An 18,492-nucleotide genomic window follows, 5' to 3' on the forward strand; every position below is an offset into this window, starting at 1 on the left:
TGCCCCTAGATGCTATTATTTAATCATTTGGTTAAGTTGTAGAAATGCTGCATCTAGCTGTTCTAACACTGTGTTGTGTGTGTAAGCATCACAGACAACTGTCAGGAATATCCCCTGTACTCCATGAGCTTCAAATTAGATGGTTTTCAAATTTTAGTATTTTAGTTATATTCACCATTCATATGCTAGTCAGGAGTTAATTTCTCCTCCTGAAACATCAAAAAGCAGAAGCCAGAATCTCTGTAATCCAGGAATTTCTTATGGCCTCCTACCTGGATTATCGTTGCCTTCTCTGATACCACTACATTTAGTTTTGTTAGCTTCCTGTCCAAACACGCATTTGTGTACATGTGCATTTTAACTGGATGCTTCCTAAAACATAAAAATCTCTGCTCTAATAAACTTCTAGTAATTCTCTCATGTCTTCTTGGTCAGACCTTATTTCCTTAGGAAGAAAGTCAAAGTTCTTGGCTATCTAGGACCTACACATCTATTGATGTATTTCTACCACAGTCCAATAAAAATCACTATGTTCCCATTAGTCTGACTAGAGTTGGAATTTGATGGAAAGTAATATGCCTGAAACATCATCATCATTTTTACAACACCTCCCTATCCTCCAGCCATCATACACATTGTTTTTTCTTCATTTGCAATATCCATCATCTCATTTCCTCTCATTTAAACTCTAACCCTAATTTACAACCTAATTAAAACTCCACCTCCTCAGAGCTGCCCCTACTATACCAGTCTGCTGACACGGGTAATGTTTATTTTCTTATTTCCCTACTGAGAGTAGATGGAAATTTTCTCTATAAATGTATAGGGGTTCTTGCTTTCCTCAATAAACAGCAAAGTACATATTTTTATCTCTCCATATAAGAAGTGAAAGTTGACACAGGGAATTGAGAGAAGAAAATAGAAACGGCATCAAAAAAATAGTAAGGCACGATCAGTAAAGATAGCTATGAACGATAAGAAAGACAATCTAACAGGTTGCCACAAGATAATGGATTCTCCAAATATTCCAAGGAGAGTCTAGCTGCTTAGACTTCATCTCCTGGAAAATAAAATGTCTAAAACAATATTCACTTAACATTTTGTCACACACCTATATCAATATAAAACTTTTGGAGACACATCCGAGGTATACACTTTTGCATTTACATAATCTATTATATATGTGTGTGTGCACATATACTAATATATGCAGGATAAAACATACTCAGAAATTTTAAAGGATAAATGTACAGAAAAGTAAATATAAATAGAACTTTTAATACTTTTTGCACCCCAGTGAACCATGATGCTCAAATCAGATTCTGAAAACCTAATCCCACTAATCTTAACAAGAGAGTGGAATGAAATAATAAAGAAATTAGCTCATCGATGCAGTGATTGAGCCTAAAGTCCTAAGGGCAGAGATCAGGGTTCGGAAGAGAGGAAGGGCATAGAAGAATATATTTTAGGTTGCAAAGAAATCAGCCTCCCCATCACATCAAACAGTGTATCTCTCATACTGGTTGAGAGGTGCCAGGAGGGAAGAATTGTTGGGTGGGAACAGAGAAAAGTGGGTCCTTTTACCTGCATTCTGACTTGAGTGGATGGGAGCATAACTGAACAGTGGCTTGATGCTTTAAAGGGAATGCTCCCTGGTCTAAGAGGACCATAGGAGTTCAAGTCAAGGGTCAGCACATGTCTCCGTTCCCTGCTTCCCCTAAAACTATACTTCCAAATGTTGACAGTACTCATTTTGGCATTTTAGTGGATGGTATTAAGTGATCATCTACCTGGACTTGGATCAGTTTGCATTTCTTTCTTTCTTTCTTTCTTTCTTTCTTTCTTTCTTTCTTTCTTTCTTTCTTTCTTTCTTTCTTTCTTTGAGAGAGAAACAGTGAGAGAGAGCATGAGCTAGGAGAAGGTCAGAGAGCGAAGCAGACTTCCCATGGAGCTGGGAGCCTGATGCGGGACTCGATCCCGGGACTCCGGGATCATGACCTGAGCCGAAGGCAGTCGTCCAACCAACTGAGCCACCCAGGCGTCCCCAGTTTGCATTTCTTGATGTCTATCCTTCTCAATAATAGCCCTCCTCCCAGCTGAACTCCCCCTACCTCCATGAACCCAAAAGAGACAGACACACACACAAAAGAGACACACACAGTGGTTTTGTATAATGCTGCGCATCCAGCAGCCCTTCCTTACATCTTTTCAGAAATTAAAGAGGGATCCTCCAAATTAGATTGTTACCTCATTGAGATTATTTAGCTGCTTTTCATCAACTCTAAATAAAGAGGAAAGTAGTTTTGTCAGCATCATGTTATGTGTTTTTTAAAATATGCATACTTAACCAATATGCATTACTTTCTGAATACCAATTTTCCTCTTTTTAAAACTAACTTCAAAGATCCTTTTGCATCAGTGTATGTATGATAATGTATTTCTTGCATAAAATGAAGAAATACTTCCCAATCCTCCTCTTGTGCCCAGACTCTGTGTAAGTCCACGCCCCTTGTTTTTATGCTTAAGACAAGCAGAGATGCTGCTGTAGTATCAGTCTTCCCTCGTCCCTCTAGGCCAGAGCAAGCCTCCATGAATGGAATTCCCAAAGAATGCCAACTTGGGTATTTCAGCCCCTTCCATTAGTAAACATGCTTGTATTTCAATTACTTTCTCTCCTTTGCAAATATCCCTGGGATGCTAAGAGAACTGGGAGTATACTACACTCTGAGCAAGAGCCGTCCCTGAATAACTCTCAGGGATCCTGCTTATCCACTTCAGAGGAGCATTTCTCAGTTTGTGGAGCACTGTTTCCAGTTTTTTGTTCCCAGCTCAGCATTATCCAGAATCGCTCCAAGTCTTTCTCTCTTAGGACACTGGAGGCCTTTTGTAGATCACTGCATTTTCCTCTTCTAGCCCTTGTTTTATTGTCTTCCCCTTTATTGTAACAGACTCCATAAACCCTTTGCCTGATCAAAACTGAACATAATTAGTACAAAGTCATTTTCCTCCTCTTTAAATGGCTTCCTCCTAAAAAGCCCTGGGGTTTTCCTCAATCAGCTGAAATAGCTAAAGTTTTAAAGTAGGTTTTCCCTCCATCTCCTTCCTAAAAGTCCACCTAGATATGTTTACTTTAAAATAGCTTATATGTGTTGGAATAAAAAATTCTGACTGTAACTTCTTAGTGTGGCTGAAGATGGGGTTGGTGAATCATGTACTTACCATCCCCCTCCCACACACATACAACTACTTTCCTAATCTCCAAATTAAATTGATTTTCATTTGATTTAATTTTATCAGAACACCTTAAAATTACTTTTTTAATTTGGTCTAGCAAAATTAAGCCCATCCTCCCGATGAGTCAAACTTAACAAAATGCACACAACATCACTATTTTAAACACACATGAAATTAAGCTAACAGTGCTGGTTTCTAGCTTTCTTTCTACCATTTTTATTGTCTGTGGTTTCCCCGAAGTGGGCACACAGGTCAAGGCTGGTAACTCAAATGCTACAAGGCTAAGCAGACTGGAAATGAGTGGAGTAGACTGAAGGGAGCTCAGGGGAACCAGATGACATGGGCCCATCTAGAACTACCATGGTGACTATTTCTAACCAAACTTGTCCAGAAGGAAAGCTGGACAAGTGCTACTAGATCTTGTATATTTCAAGAGAAGCCAACAATAAAAAAATTCTACTTAAAAATGTTAATTCGTAATGTCAAATTTTTTAAACACGGGACTGACCAAATAAAACAACTCATGAACTACAGTTCACAGCCTCTATGTTAATGATCATTCTATGAATCTCTTCCCTCGACCTTGGATGGCTTTAACATCCCTCAAACTGAGTTTAGGGAAACTGGGAAGGGCAATTTTCAAGGTACTTCTTTCGGCTAGCCTTAAATACTCAACATGAAATACAAATTAAATAATACTCAATATGAAATTACAAGTAACATTTTTACTATTAGGTATAAGAATGCCTATCTACAATACCTACATAACCATAATTTCTATCCTACTTACAAATCTGTTACTTGAAATTCTCTCTTTCCCCTCACTGTGTCCTAGTTTCAGAATAGGTAAATGAAGTATCTTGTTACTTATCATGTGCCTTTGCAATCCCTTTTTAGCCTCATATTTTATTTTGTGTAGGTTCATCCGGATGCAGTTGTCCATAGGAAATTTATACTATTAACTTCCTTAGCTTTAACTCATTTTATTTATGGCTCTAATACTTGATTGTGTCTCTCTCCCAGATTTAAATTTAATTTGATCCTTGACAAAAACAACCAAACTAAAAAGTGACTGAACAATAAGCAAAAACGTAGAGAGTTTTCTGAGTGAAGAGACTTCCAATGGTGAAGTAGCAGAAAACAGTTTGCCTCTCACCCGGTTACTGCCTTTGCTGCTTAACTGAAGTGAAAGTACAGATATCAGGAACTCAGCAGCTTAAAACCAAATGATTATCCACCAAGCCCAATGTCTCCCTGAAGGCCCAGAGATTACACGTGTAATAATCAGACTGCCCTTGCCAAAAGTAAGGCTTAGTGCTTCATTTTATTTATTGTATTTATTGAATGGAGCCATTCCTTGATAGCCCCCGGGAGCATTAACAAACATGAAAGAAACCACCAAAGGAAAGAAAGAAATATATAAATAACTAAAAACCATGCCACTAAAGTTTATAATCTGGAACTTGCAGTACTGACACCCTTTCAAGTTGTCTGTTCTACTTTCAAGTAATGTAAGCATTGCTTTCATTTGCCAAAAACCTAAATCTCTAAAGTCTTATACAGGCTCCTTTGCAAAACATCTATCCTTCCACTTCTTAATGTACCAAGCCAAGTGACAATGTGATATTCCTAAATTTTCCATCGGGTTCTATATTATTATCACCTATAGTTTAGCATTGCAATGATGATAGATTTAAGACTCTCGTTAACAATCCTTTTGTAAAATAAGGGACCTCTGTAGCCTCTAATATCTGAACTTCTAGGAAATGGAGCAGTTCTTAAAATCATATCATCCTTTCATTTAGGAACAGACAAGAATGAGAACCTTCTGACTGGTGATTTTTTTTTTTCCTCATGATTTTAACTTTTCAATCCATGATGACTCATTCAACATTCCTTACAAATATTTTTCTTCCAAATTTGAAAGTATAAAAAAAATAAAGCTTAAAAATACCACTTGAAAAATTGTCATCAAAATGGATTTAAAGTTTGTTTTGTTTTCTTCCATGTTTTTTGTTTTGTTTTGTTTTTAAGGAATTGAGACAGTATTTTCTTTCCATGGAATTTTTTGCCATAAAGTTTGGCTGGTAAAGAAATCATCCCCATATCAACATCAAAAGTACAGTTGAGTATTATGGCATGATTTCTGTAGCTTGTTTACTATTCTTATTCCCGACTTTAAGAGCAAAATTACGAGCCCGGGGCTATAATTATTTGGTGCTGATAGTAAGTCTTTATACCTGTTCCAGGCATTCTCTGTAAATTTTACATGTGAGAAAATGGGGAAGAAGAAAGGAGTAGAGTGCATTATAAAACAAAATAAACTTAAGCATATGTAAGTATAATAGAGTGGGTCAGAAATAGAAACCCACTAGCAGGTCTTGGATGTGCATATTTACAGAGCACTCTAATGAATTTATTGATAGGTTCCTTTTTGAAGAGAAGGGGAAAAGACTCAAGAAACTCACCTGACATGGCAAATAAGTGAATGCAATGTGGTTGGTGGCAGTAACCTATAGATACTGTCCCCGATATTAAGGAAAATCCTTCCTTCTTCAGAGTTCATTTCTCATGCCTCAATTAACATGCATTGAGTACCTGGGTGTGTTCATGTCCTCCTCAAGAGGCAGGAGCACTGCAGCCCTCAGCCAAGAGGACTCACAATCTAATAGAATCTATGTTCCACAAATATACTTTACACAAATCCATTATGTACCAAGAGCCAGCTTGTTTTATAAATGCATTTTGTGAAATGCAATGAAATTAACCCAACATTTATATTTTCAACCTCAAAGTACATTATGAGAATTGTAAATTTCCCAATTGACAAGAGATGAAAATGAACATTGTCCTTATTTACTTTGGGTGAAAGCAGAGAGGGTAAGGAAAGGCTAATTTTCTTCTTTACCAAGGACAGATTTAGTTTTCTATAATTTCTGGCTCTCTATTCCATAGACAAGCTCTTCTTCTTTGTGTTTTCTTTTTTTCTTTTGTTTCAGGATTTCTAACAAAATAACTAAAACTAGAATTATGCTGGGGGGGGGGGAGAAAAAGCAAAAAAAAAAAACCACCCAAGGATATTTTAAGTCCCCAAGGTGAAGCAACCGCCTAAGGGAGTCAAGAATACATAGACCAGATTTTTTACAGTGTGTGCTTTTCTGCATTTTTAAAGAGGCAATTAGTTATTCTTGTGTATTAGTGACTGCCCCATTTTCTCCATAACTCAGGTGATACAAAGGGCCTCTAAGAGGACATATTTTAAGTGGGACATTTATTACCCCAAAAAAGGGATGATTCTAATTTAAAGTCACCGAGGAAGCTCTTTCTATAGATGCGTCAAATTACACAGCAGCAAAAACTTGGCCTAGCTGTTCTCAACTCACTGCCATTTCTAACTAAGCCATCTTTAACTTACAGTCAAATGACCTGATAAAACCACTTGAACCTGAGAGCTGTATTTATTTAAAGCAAGCAAAGCCAACACAATGTTAATTTGGTGGCCATACATACAGTGCGTGTAAGATGCAGAGGTGTGAAGGAAAAAGATTTTAAAAAGGACATATTTATCATGTGTTCAGTGTGATGGGACTCTCAAGTTCCTAGTAGGTCATTTGTGTCACAGGCTCACGCAGGAAGAACTGCTGGCAGTCAGGGTTTTTATTACCTGAGTCTGACGGCTGGATACATGTTTCACACTACAGAAAGAGAATTTGGTTTTTGGATCTGCCTTCACATTCTAACCTTGCTTAATAAAACCACAACTGGAATGTTTTAAGGGCAATTTTGAATAAGCCCTGGGAAAATCGAGGCACCCCAAGATCCCACCATAAACATGAAATGAAAATATCTGGGACACAAAGATGCATTTTATGAGCATATAGCTTTAAAGTCTAAAATTGAATCGGAGAGCTTCCTTCTCAAAGTACAGATTCTTTAACTTCCTCTTCAAGAGAGGCATGCCTAAAAGGTTATTGATTGGGTTCTGAAGGACAGAGTGTTTATTATGGAGGAAGCCATCGTGGGGTACAAGTGTGAGAAATTAATGACGGCTTTGTAAGTGTCCACGCTGTGGTGTGGAACCAGTGGGGCAACTGTCAATCTATATGATAATACATTCCCAAACTTCATAAAGTCAGTGATGTGAAAATGCATTGATTTCTCTGTGAGCCAAACCGAATTTGTCAAAGAGAAAGAGCAAGAAGTTTCCTGAAGTTAACACCTCAGCCTGCAGAGTGACTCGCGCCTCCCTTTTTATTTTCTTGAAGAGTTTACGATGTGACGTGTCAAATTCCTTATTTTTACTCTTGGCCCCAAATGAGAAGAGAACATGCATTATGTACATCTTCTGAATATGTGGTATACTGAAACATTTAAGAAAAGAGAAAATAAAACACATTTTATCTGTACATTTTAAAATAACCAGCTAGCACCAAAGCTTGAACTCTGCTTCCTTACCTCCTTCATGCTCGGCCAGATGCAGGCACGAAAGAGTCCCTCAGTACTTCCAAGTACAGATTTCCTGATGCAATTCTGCCTGCTTTATAACTGGCGTTGCAGGAAAAAATCAAGACACTAGATTTAAGGGTTTATTTCCTCTCCATACATAGGGATTTATATAGACTTCTCAGAGGTAAAGATTGTTCAAGGATGATGTTTTAAATAATACTGGAAAAAAGAGAGACTACTTTTGGTCTCCCCAACACATCATTCATTCTGAAACTCTCCTATCCATAACACTTCAGGTGAAATGAAGGCAAGCTTTTTTTTGCTCCCTTTGCTTCACTGGAAAACTCGCCTCATCAGTTAAGTTTTTAAGATGTATATAGGTTTAAAAAGAGAGGGTGGGGACTCTATCAATTTGCATAAATTTTGTACAGATGGTTCCCATGAGACCAGTGAGAATGCCACCATGGAAGATTTGCCAAAATACCTTGTTTAAAATGTGCCATAAATTCTTGGATTGCAAGTGATTTTATTTATTAGGCAATCATACTGCCTCCACTTAAATAGTATCTGACACACTCGGAGCTGAAAAAGTATATCAGTAAATGGATTCAATGTATGCCTTTATGAAAACTTCTAAAAGTAATTTCCTATCAAATAAGTACCTTAGAGTGTTGAGTGTGCCAAGTGTCAGAATTTTGTTAAAATTCAAAAGGAGTCAAGTACAGATTTTTCCTTGAGAGTACACCTTGATTAGCTACATGAACGGAGGCATAAGTAAGACACATCTCCTTGTCCCCACAGTAGAATAAATTATTTCAGAATTAAACACAAATTTAAATTCCACAAAGTGACATCTTTTTGGATATATGCGACTTACCCAGGAAATGATGTATTTTCAACACAGTTTTGAGATTAAATGATATTTAGCTATGCTTTCGCATTCACAACAAGCTGTCCGCCTGCAAATTTCTTTTTCTTTTTTTAAATGCAAGAAAATACTTAAAGCTGCTCTAGTAGAAGTTTATAATATTTTATATAAACATTCTTAACTGATCTGTTTGTAAACATTTTAATGGCAATTCTTTCAGCAAACACACAATATATTCATAACAAACCACACAGCATTTGATGTTTTCTTCATAAATCAGCTGTACCTAATGCAATTTATCTTTTAAAAGATGTTTTTGACTAAACACAGCTCTGAGTCGGTAAGAAATCCACAAATAAGCACCTTATCTCTTTAATGACTTGCTTAGGCTTCCCTATATTTACTGCTTAATGATCGGAAGCATTTAATTTTCAAAGTTTCATTAAAACCCATCTACGAAGCTGATGGATAAGCAATAGTGATTTGTGATAGAAGATGAGGGAAGCCATTAACCTACATAGGTACCAAGGAGAAAAGTAAACAGAGAAGAGAATACTTTTTTTTTGAAGACAAGTCTCTTCCTATTTGTCATTATTAAACTCTAGAGCATCTGTTCCAGGTTTGATCTTCAATACGGATATGAGGCATTGCCGCCTGGAAATGAAAGTCTAAGATAAGGTAGGATTCTTAAGAGATCTTCATGGAAAAAAAAACAAACAAACCCTAGGTTGCCATTTACTGGGAAGGGGAAATCAATACGAAGACCTAGAAACTTGTGGCGAGAGGACATTTTCTAGGTATAGGTCATAGTTTATCAAGTTGCCTCTTTTGCAATGTAATTTACTTGCTAATAAGACCAACCAACTATACCTGAATACTGTGTTATCGTCAAAATGTGATTTTAAAATTCTCTCCTCATTTCTTGTGTGCTGGAGGTTTGCTGGTTTATTTTTCCTGAGCGCGGAGTGGGTAGACATGGTCGATTTAAAAGAAAATGAATGGTTTTATACTCCTCTTTATTTAAAAAACAGGCATCCCAAACGCCATAATGTGCTGTACCCAGAACACGAAAAGGTATTTAAGAAGCAGGCCTACCGTTCTCATCATCTGACTTATTTTCGTTGTCAGAATCGGTCAAAGTAAGGGCTGAGTTCTCACGACTGGACAGGCCGGAACTGCGTCTGGATTTTATCCCTCTCCCCCACAGTCTGATGGCGTGTTCTGGAGACATCCCTCCCTCTGTGTCGGAGTCGGCGTCAGACCCTGTGCTCAGAGAGTAGCCCTGGTGAAGGATCCCCATGTCAGAACAGTAGCCACTTCGGTGCGGGGAGGGCTCACAGATTCCCAGTTCCGCAAGGGTGAAGTTAGTTCCTAAGGTGACAGCAACAGAGAGACTGATTACAAATTGTGAAATGCCTTACAAAGTGGAAATTTATTCTTACAAAGAGCAGACAGGTGGTTTTTCCCACCCCCCCCCCCAAAAAAAAATCTACCAGATTTCCATGGTATACAGGAATATATGAGCAAGAGTATTTAGGATATTGGGGTAAATTTGAGAGCAAAAAAGTAAACATCTACGATTACTTTTAACCCTAGGCCAGAATGCTCAGATTTTGTTTAAAAAATGTTACAGCATTTACTGTTGTCTAGGTAGCACATGTAGCTGAAAAAAACATGGGATTTGTAATAATAGCTAATATATATACCAAGTGCTTACTTTGCTCTGGGCATCTTTGGTTGGGCAACTTCTATTTTATGTTTTTAAGTTTTACAGCAACTTTATGAAGAAGATAATATTATTGTAATCATTTTGTAAGGAAACTGAGGAACAGAGGAACAGAGAATTTAAGTGACTTACCCAAGGTCACACATCTAGATTGTAGCAAGACATGGATCTGATCCTTGAGCAGTCTGTCTTCATGTCAAAGAACCTTAATCCTCCAATAAATGTGAGTGGTGGCCAGGAGACCTGGGTACTGGTCCCAGCTTCCCACTGGTAAGTCTCATTGTGGCAAGTCTCTTACTCCTTGAGCCCCAGTTTTCTCATCTGTAAAATCTGGGTATTAATCTCTTAAATTCCTCTCAGGATCACTGTGTATCTTCTATGTGATAATATACACCAATTTTTTTTAAATTAACTATGTAATGTATTATTTAAGTGAGCATCCTCTGGATGAAAAGTCAGTCCTTACACTTTTAAATGATATCAAACAATGTCTTCAGCTTAAAACCACAAGTAGTTTGGAGAGTGAATGTGTGCATGAATGGGAAGCGGAAGAGAATAGACTTTTATTGACCATTTTTATGTTACCATATGTTGGGCATGGGCAGACAGTGTATAGGCTTTAAATCTCATTTAAGTATCATAATAGCCCAGCAGTTTAGGTGTTGACGATTTCCGAGGTCATGCCTAGGCAAGTGGCAGATCCACAATACACCTCGAATCTGCAGATTTCAAGCATCTGCTCATTCTACAATGTGAAATGCTCTGAATCAAAAACCAACCTGGCAACGTTTTGGCACAGTGAATGCTCTATCTGTGTACTTCACTCTTACAGCTTCTTATAAGACATTTTAAGCTTTCAATGCAAATTAGATGAAATCATGTGGTACATTCTATTTACTGACATATATAGCTCATTTTTTTTTTTTTTTTTTGGTCTTTAACTAAGTTACAGACAATGGGGGAAAATGCAGTGAAGAAATGCAGTTCCATGCTATTAGGGAGGAAAACCTTATAAATAACACCACATCCATGGTTTACTTTGTATATACTTATTATATTAGGGTCATTCCCCATCAATCATATCTCCAAACTTATGACATAACATGACTACTCTATGACACTCCACATACATGGCATCATTTCTCAGCTTTTATTTTAAAAAGTGTTTGCAACTGTTTGTATTAACGTAGTGTGACTTTAATTTGTAATATTCTGAGGTTTTACTTTCCAACTTCACCACACGTTGAAGTTCCACAGTCTTCTTTAGTTAGCTGTGTAAATGGGATCAAACCCAATTTTATACATAATTGCTTCTGTAGAGTGAAACCTATTCATTGGAGAGCTAACCCAAGCAAAACTTCCTGTGGGGATGGGGTGATTTCCTGCTTACTGGGCACGGAAGAGGAAGTCCTCACCACCACCAGCATGGTCTTAAGTGCTGTTACTTATTCCCTGTACATATTTTATCATGTTTGAGATCCCTTGTCCAGGTACTCTGTTCCAGTTAACATCCTTGGTACTTAGGTATTTTCTCATAATTGTACGCTAAAATATTTATTTTAGTTTCAGTAGTCTATAAAATGAAAGTTAAGTTCATATATGTCTGATGTTACAATGCTTTTCTGTTTTTGTTTTCTCGTCTTCAGTAAATGAAGAGTCACTTAATATGAGCATTCTCCCATCTTGTTTCTAGAGCTCATGTTTGCTCTGGACAGGCAGGAAATATAATGTTTCCTTTTCCTATAATAAATGAAAACAAGTCAAACGGAAACACACATGTTTTTATTCCACATGTGGGAATTTTTAGCTATATGATTCCATTTGAAATGGAGTGTGTATGTATTAAGGCAACTTTCCTGATGGTTTTCCCACATCTCATTATCTGGAACTAGTTTCAAAGACCTCCTCGGGAAAAGAGAAACATCTGTGTGAGGAAAGGAAGCTTCGGTTTTCAGAGCATCCCATGTGCTTTTCAATCTGGGTACTCAAAGTAACAGGCAATATGCCTAGGGCATGGAAAGCCATGGAATAAATGCAGTCTTCTTCTTTGGTTATCAAATTTACTTGATGATAAGAAATTAAAATATTGTTTTTTTCTGTTAAACTTAAAATCATCATAAATCATTTAAAATTAGCACAACTTTTAAAGTAACTACAAATGTTGGAAAACAGCATACTTTAAGAGTTTCAACTTTAAGCTTACGGCCCCATAAGCCACAAACAAGCAACACTGTACAGAAAATTGGAGATGAGGTAGTGAAGTCATTGGGAAAATTAACTATGTTTACACTGGTTTATAGGAAGCCAGGTTTTAGTCTAAATTCAGAAAAGTTTCCTCAAAAATACTACCTTCTAAACTCCTTATAGTCATTTTCCAATAGGACCATGGTCTCCCAATGCCACCCTTTCCTCACAACTCCTAGTTTGGTACCTTTTGTCCTCAACTAACTCAAAAGAATAGTAATCTTATTCTAAGTACCTGGGACAGATTCTGGCCCAAGCCATTTCCAAGTTTGCTGGCTTAACATATGAAGCTGGCAAGCCACATACACAGTGGAAAGGAAAAATGGATCTAACATTTATTAAATCATTCAACAAATATTTATCGTTCCTAGTGCTATGCTAGGCATTGGGGATATAACAGTAAGCCTTATAAAAATGGAGCCCATGACATTTACAGTCTAATTGGGAAAGAGACATTAATCAAAGAATCCCATAAACAAAGTACAATTTATACAGTGATAAATACTATATAGGAAAAGGACAAGGAGCCATGAAAGGTCATCTACTGGTCCGACCGTTCATCCTTTCACAGCTTGGCCAGCAGATGTTCATCTAGCAGTAGACTTACTACTTGGAGGGACTCTGAATTTACTCCAGGAAGTCCTCAGGCCCCCTTCAGTGTGCTCTTTCCAAACTGTTCCCAAACATTCCCCTATATACACTGATTTCAGACAAACATTTTTCACGTAGTTTATCTCACAGCACAAAACTCTCATGTCATACTCTTCTGCTCAGAATGTAAACAGCATAGGGGAATGTTAATACCATGTCAACTTATTGTTTTTCACTTACTTTGCTCATTGATGGAAGGTTGATTTTGCTTTAATTCATCTTGTATAATTATGTCTTTATTAAGCTCCATGGCAGCTTTGAATGGAAGAGAGAGACTAGTCATTGTGTGATTCTCCAAGCTAAAATTTCTAGTGGAATGCAGTCAACATTTCTTTCCTTCTTTACTTTCTTGAAGAAGATAGAAAGAGTCATCATATCTCAGTATCCACGAAACATATGTTTACCTTCTATCTGCCTCCAGTGTCTCTGATACTGTATTAAAGTGGATGTGGATGATGTTTCAAACTTATTTCATCTCAGGTATGTGTTTTATGGTCGATGCCAGTGAACTGCCCAGTGTGGCCCCAAGTTACATCATCAAGGCCAAGGTCACTATTTTTGTTTTAAAAATCCATATCCGTATTTTAGAGTGTGAGTATAATTTAGGATGTTGGGAGATAAAATTAATTCCTAAAACTGTTAGGTGACCAGGATAGCAGAACACAAGTGTTTAAAAGTAATTCTCTTGGTAAATCTTTTTGTCGTTGAGTGGACTTTTTCTTGGCCATAACTTCAGTGTATAACCCAGATTCTTTTCAGAATTTTTTTGAGAGAAATTTTGCAAGAGATATAAAAAATCAGCCTCTGACCAACTAGTTTTGTTTGGGGACACAATTCAAAGGAAAGATATGGCAGCGTATTGTGATCATGGCTTTATCTTCTAAGTTTTTACCAACTTCTCACACTTTGAAATAACCTTTAACTAGGAGAAGCACATATGTCGCTAAGTCAGAATTATCATGTCATGGTAATACCAGGGAATACAAATAGCACTGGAAATGTCAGCATTTGAACAGATTTTCTACTAGGAGGGCAGGAAGATAAAAGTTAACTGTAGTAATAGGGGAGTACAATATAGAAAACTTGTATTACCTAAATGTTCACTATGTGAGTCCCCTGAATTTAAGAGAGAGAATTCTATACACAGGAGCAAAAGTTGCTACAACATGAAAACAGTCACTAATATGATCACTTCTAAAATTAATCCCCACCATACCAACCCACTTACTGCTAATCTCTGCTCATATCAACCAACCTATCAACATCTGTATCATTAGTTAGTTGTTGATGACAGAAAGTAATATGGTGCCAATATAAGTCTAAGTTGTAAAGCTTATGAAGATGCAGATTTCCATGAAGTCAATACAAGTAATGCTGAGAAACACTAGGATCATAAGCAAAGCCACATAATTACCATGATCTAACAGAATTAACCTGTGAACAAGAAAAAAAAAATGGAAATGCATATTGGCATGATTACGGTTTCTTCAAAAGATGACAGTCTTCTGGTTTTGGATCAAGATAGAATTTCCCATGCTGTTCTACTTGTCCCACTAAGTACAGCTAACCCCCCTGAGGAGTACATAGAAAAACTACTTAGAAAGAGTTTAAAGGGGGTCTAAAGAAGACAGTGCTATTAGGATCCTGGGACCTGAGAAAAGACATAGTTGTGAGTTCCCTGGGGTTTATTTTTGCCTTATGTATTCCAGACCTGGTGTTGGAGAAATCTGAAAATTAACACCAGTGGAAACGGGCAAAATAAGCCTAGAGTAAAGCCTACTGTAAATTAAGGGTCCTTCCTTACGTCCATAAACACCCCAGGGTAGAATTTCATCCTCATCCAATAGGAATGAGCCTTCCCAGACATCCCACAGGAAGGCATCATTGGTGGCCTTGAGATGATCCTGGACTTACATCCCCACCCAGTGGTAATGAAGCACCCTTTCCTCTCCCTGATGGTGTCAGAGAAGAACTGATGTTAAATTGAAATTTACCACCGCTGAAGAATTCATGGGGGAGCTATAAAGAGGTGTCCCTCTCTCTCTGAGTTGCGCTGGTGTCTGCAGAATCCCAGTGAAGAGTCTAAAATTCCAACTTGGCTCAGCAAGAGAGCATCCTTTCTCAATCCATTCCACCACCCACTCTCCTACCCACCAGGCCCTGCTTCGTCAAAGAAGGCCAAGTGAGAAACTTGGGACTTTCACCTCCATCTGGCAGTGAAGGCTCAATGTCCCATTTTTCCTACTGGCTTGGTATCAGAGGAAGCTTGCTGCAACAGAAGATTTAGATGAGATCCAGAGTTTCAAAACACAATATTTCAAAGAGCCAGGATACAATAAAAAAATCACTCATCATACCAAGAATCAGGAAAATCTCAACTTTGAATGAGGACTGATAACTATTTAAATAAAAGGTTAATGAATAGTCCTTAGGAAAATTGATGAATTCATCCTTTTTTTTTTTTTTTTTTTTTTTTTTTTTTTGCAAAATACACCTCTCTATGATCATGCTGTGAAATTCAAATATAAAGTGAAGGATATATTTTACGTTCAGGCAATTTTGCAGTAAAATGTATATTATGCCTTGCACAAACACTGTTATTCTTTATCCTTTTGCATAATTATAGCATAATTAGAATAATAAATTGTATTAAACATTAAAATATACTTTTGATAATCAATGTTCTTTTTGGAAGATAAAGTTAGAACAAATTATTTTTACTAATTGATATGAAATATTGATTCTTTTTTTAACACTGATTCCATTTTTAAGTGGCCTTTTTCTAGCATCATTATCCTAAGACAAAGAGAACCTCTTGTATATAAGCATGGGTCAATTTTCCCGAGCAAATGTTAGAGTCTACACCTTTAAGTCAGAAATGAGTATGAACTCCAAATTTTCCTGCAAGTATTTAAGAAAATGGTATCAATTATAATAGTATAGTTCTTTTCTTTTTTTAAATCACAGTAAGTGGAGTAATTTGATCCGATACCCTAAGTTTTTGCAGCAGATAGTTATCAAGAAAAATATGGCAATTATAAGTGATAAAAGATAATTTTTATTTTTGATTAATTGAAAATAAACCACCAAATTGTAATCTTGTATTTAGTATCGATATCTTATCTTGAAATTTGAGAAATCATTGATATGTACAAGCTACAGAAAATGATCACTTACCAAAAACTTACCAATATTATCTAACATATTATTTTTAAACAATCTAAGATCTATATATCTATAAATACATTGATAACAATTTTGGGAAAACCACTGAAGAAACTACTTATGAACTCTAATTTTTTATGCTTGTGTGTATTAAAATTCTTCATATAAACTCCTTCTTAATGCCCTTCTAAAGTTCATCTGATTTTACATATTCAGATATTTTTCCAAATGCTGACAAGACTGTTGATGAAAACTCCTGTGGCTTAAAAACTACAGAGGAGTTGTACATGCATTATTATTCATAAAAACTTAAGCCAAACATTTATATTTCAAAAATTCACTTTAAGAATAAGAATTTTCTTATATGTATAGTTCCTAAAATACTAATATTTTGATAGTTCTAAACTTTCAGATTATTTTAAACTCTACCTAAAGGCGTGATAGATCACAACTTTCACAATTTTTAACTAGAATCATTCCAGTGTAAATAAACACATTCTAAATCAAGGAAACATCAAAATGGTTAGTGACGACAGGAGAGTTTCCAATATCCTTGGTTTCTCTCTAAGCTTTCTAACTTCAAAGAGAAAGGTGAATGTGGCATTCTCCTACGATATGGTGGCATTTTCACTGTTCCAGCCTGAACAAAGACCGATTTGGAACACCCAAAGCAGCCACAACAAAAGGTTCTGCTGAACAACTGCCAATTCATAAATAGAAATGAAATACCCAGTAACCTAGCTAGCTGGAGATTCTTTTCTGCTGATGAAAATTCCAACAAGATAAAAATTGAATTCTGGTATTAAAAACTATACCTATCAGTTACCCTGTGTAACAGCATTACCAAAGTGTAGAGTCATCTGACCACGTGGGACTGTGCCTCTTCAAAAAAAAACCTTTTTTTTTTTTTTTGATAAATAAAATAAATTTGAATTAAAAATAAATAAAAGAACAATAGTGAATTGGCTGCAACAGTCTAGCTGTCCTATGTTTGAGAACAGCTACTATATTAGCTTACATTTATTGAGGACTTCACAGTGTGGCAGGTACTGGTCTAAATGCTTTCAGGTACAGTTTTCAAATTAATGAGGACAACAGCCCTCTAAAATTGTCACTATATTGGCTAGGGTTAACGTGGGAATTCCAAAGTCTGTTTTAAAAATACTTGACCATAAATTCTTAGAATTATATCTTCTGATGAGTCTCCATTTACTCTTTTATAAAATAAACATAAAAATAGCATCCGCCTTCATAGGGTTGTTGTGAGCAATGAATTAGACAAGGCAGGTAAAAATGCTTCTTAGAACATTGTCTGCCACAGAGTAGCCTTAAAACAAACATAGCTAGTATGATGATCATCAGTTTACAGATGCAGAAACTTTATTTTTAAATTATAATTATTGTAATTGAATTTATATAGTTTATATTTTTAAATTATAGTTTATTGTATTTAATTGCAATTACTAACATTGTCTATTTTCTCTTGAGCTGACTGGGGACAATCAATATTTCTAGGACTATGCTCATTTCATCTATGTTTTCAAATGGATTGGCACAAAGTTATCCAAGTATTTTTGAATCCTTTTAATTTCTGCTAGGTTAATAGCATGTGTCCTTATTTTCATTCTTGACATTACTTGTGCTTTCTTTTTTTTTAATTTAAATTTTTTTATTTTTTATAAACATATATTTTTATCCCCAGGGGTACAGGTCTGTGAATCACCAGATTTACATGTCCATCAACAGATAAATGGATCAAGAAGATGTGGCATATATACACAATGGAATACTTGTGCTTTCTTTTTAAAAATATTTTTAAAAATTTTTTGAGTGCAGTTGACACACATTCCATTAATTTCAAGTGTGCAGTACAGTGAGTCAACATCTCTATGCGTTATGTTCTGCTCACAAGTGTAACTATCATATGTCACCATATAACACTATTACAATATCACTGATTATATTCCCTATGCTGTATCTTTTATTCCCACAACTTACTCATTTCATAAATGAAAACCTGTATCTCCCACTCCCTTCCCTTCATTTTGATCATCTTCCCTACCCTGTTCCTCCTGGGGGGGAACCATCAGTTTGTTCTCTGTATTTATAGATCTGATTCTGCTTTTTGTTTGTTATCATTTGTTTTTTAGATTCCACA

The 18,492-nt window shown here is 36.3% G+C and overlaps 1 protein-coding gene across 3 annotated transcripts in view; it reads right to left on the reverse strand.

The window, feature by feature from the left end:
* The window catches only part of TENM2 (teneurin transmembrane protein 2), a 1,882,184-nt gene that overhangs the window by 844,050 nt on the left and 1,019,642 nt on the right, over window positions 1-18,492 (reverse strand). For 2 of the 3 annotated variants that reach the window (XM_082724104.1, XM_082724103.1), the window contains 2 exons: window positions 13,350-13,424; window positions 9,644-9,919 (listed from right to left, as the gene is read on the reverse strand). In XM_082724104.1, the coding sequence (XP_082580230.1) occupies window positions 9,644-9,919; window positions 13,350-13,424 (351 nt within the window). Of the gene's footprint in view, window positions 1-9,643; window positions 9,920-10,406; window positions 12,015-13,349; window positions 13,425-18,492 lie in introns of those variants that run through there. The other variant, XM_082724105.1, reaches the window with a different exon arrangement.

This window comes from Mustela nivalis (genome assembly GCF_964662115.1).
Source record: "Mustela nivalis genome assembly, chromosome: 3".
NCBI lineage: Eukaryota > Metazoa > Chordata > Mammalia > Carnivora > Mustelidae > Mustela > Mustela nivalis.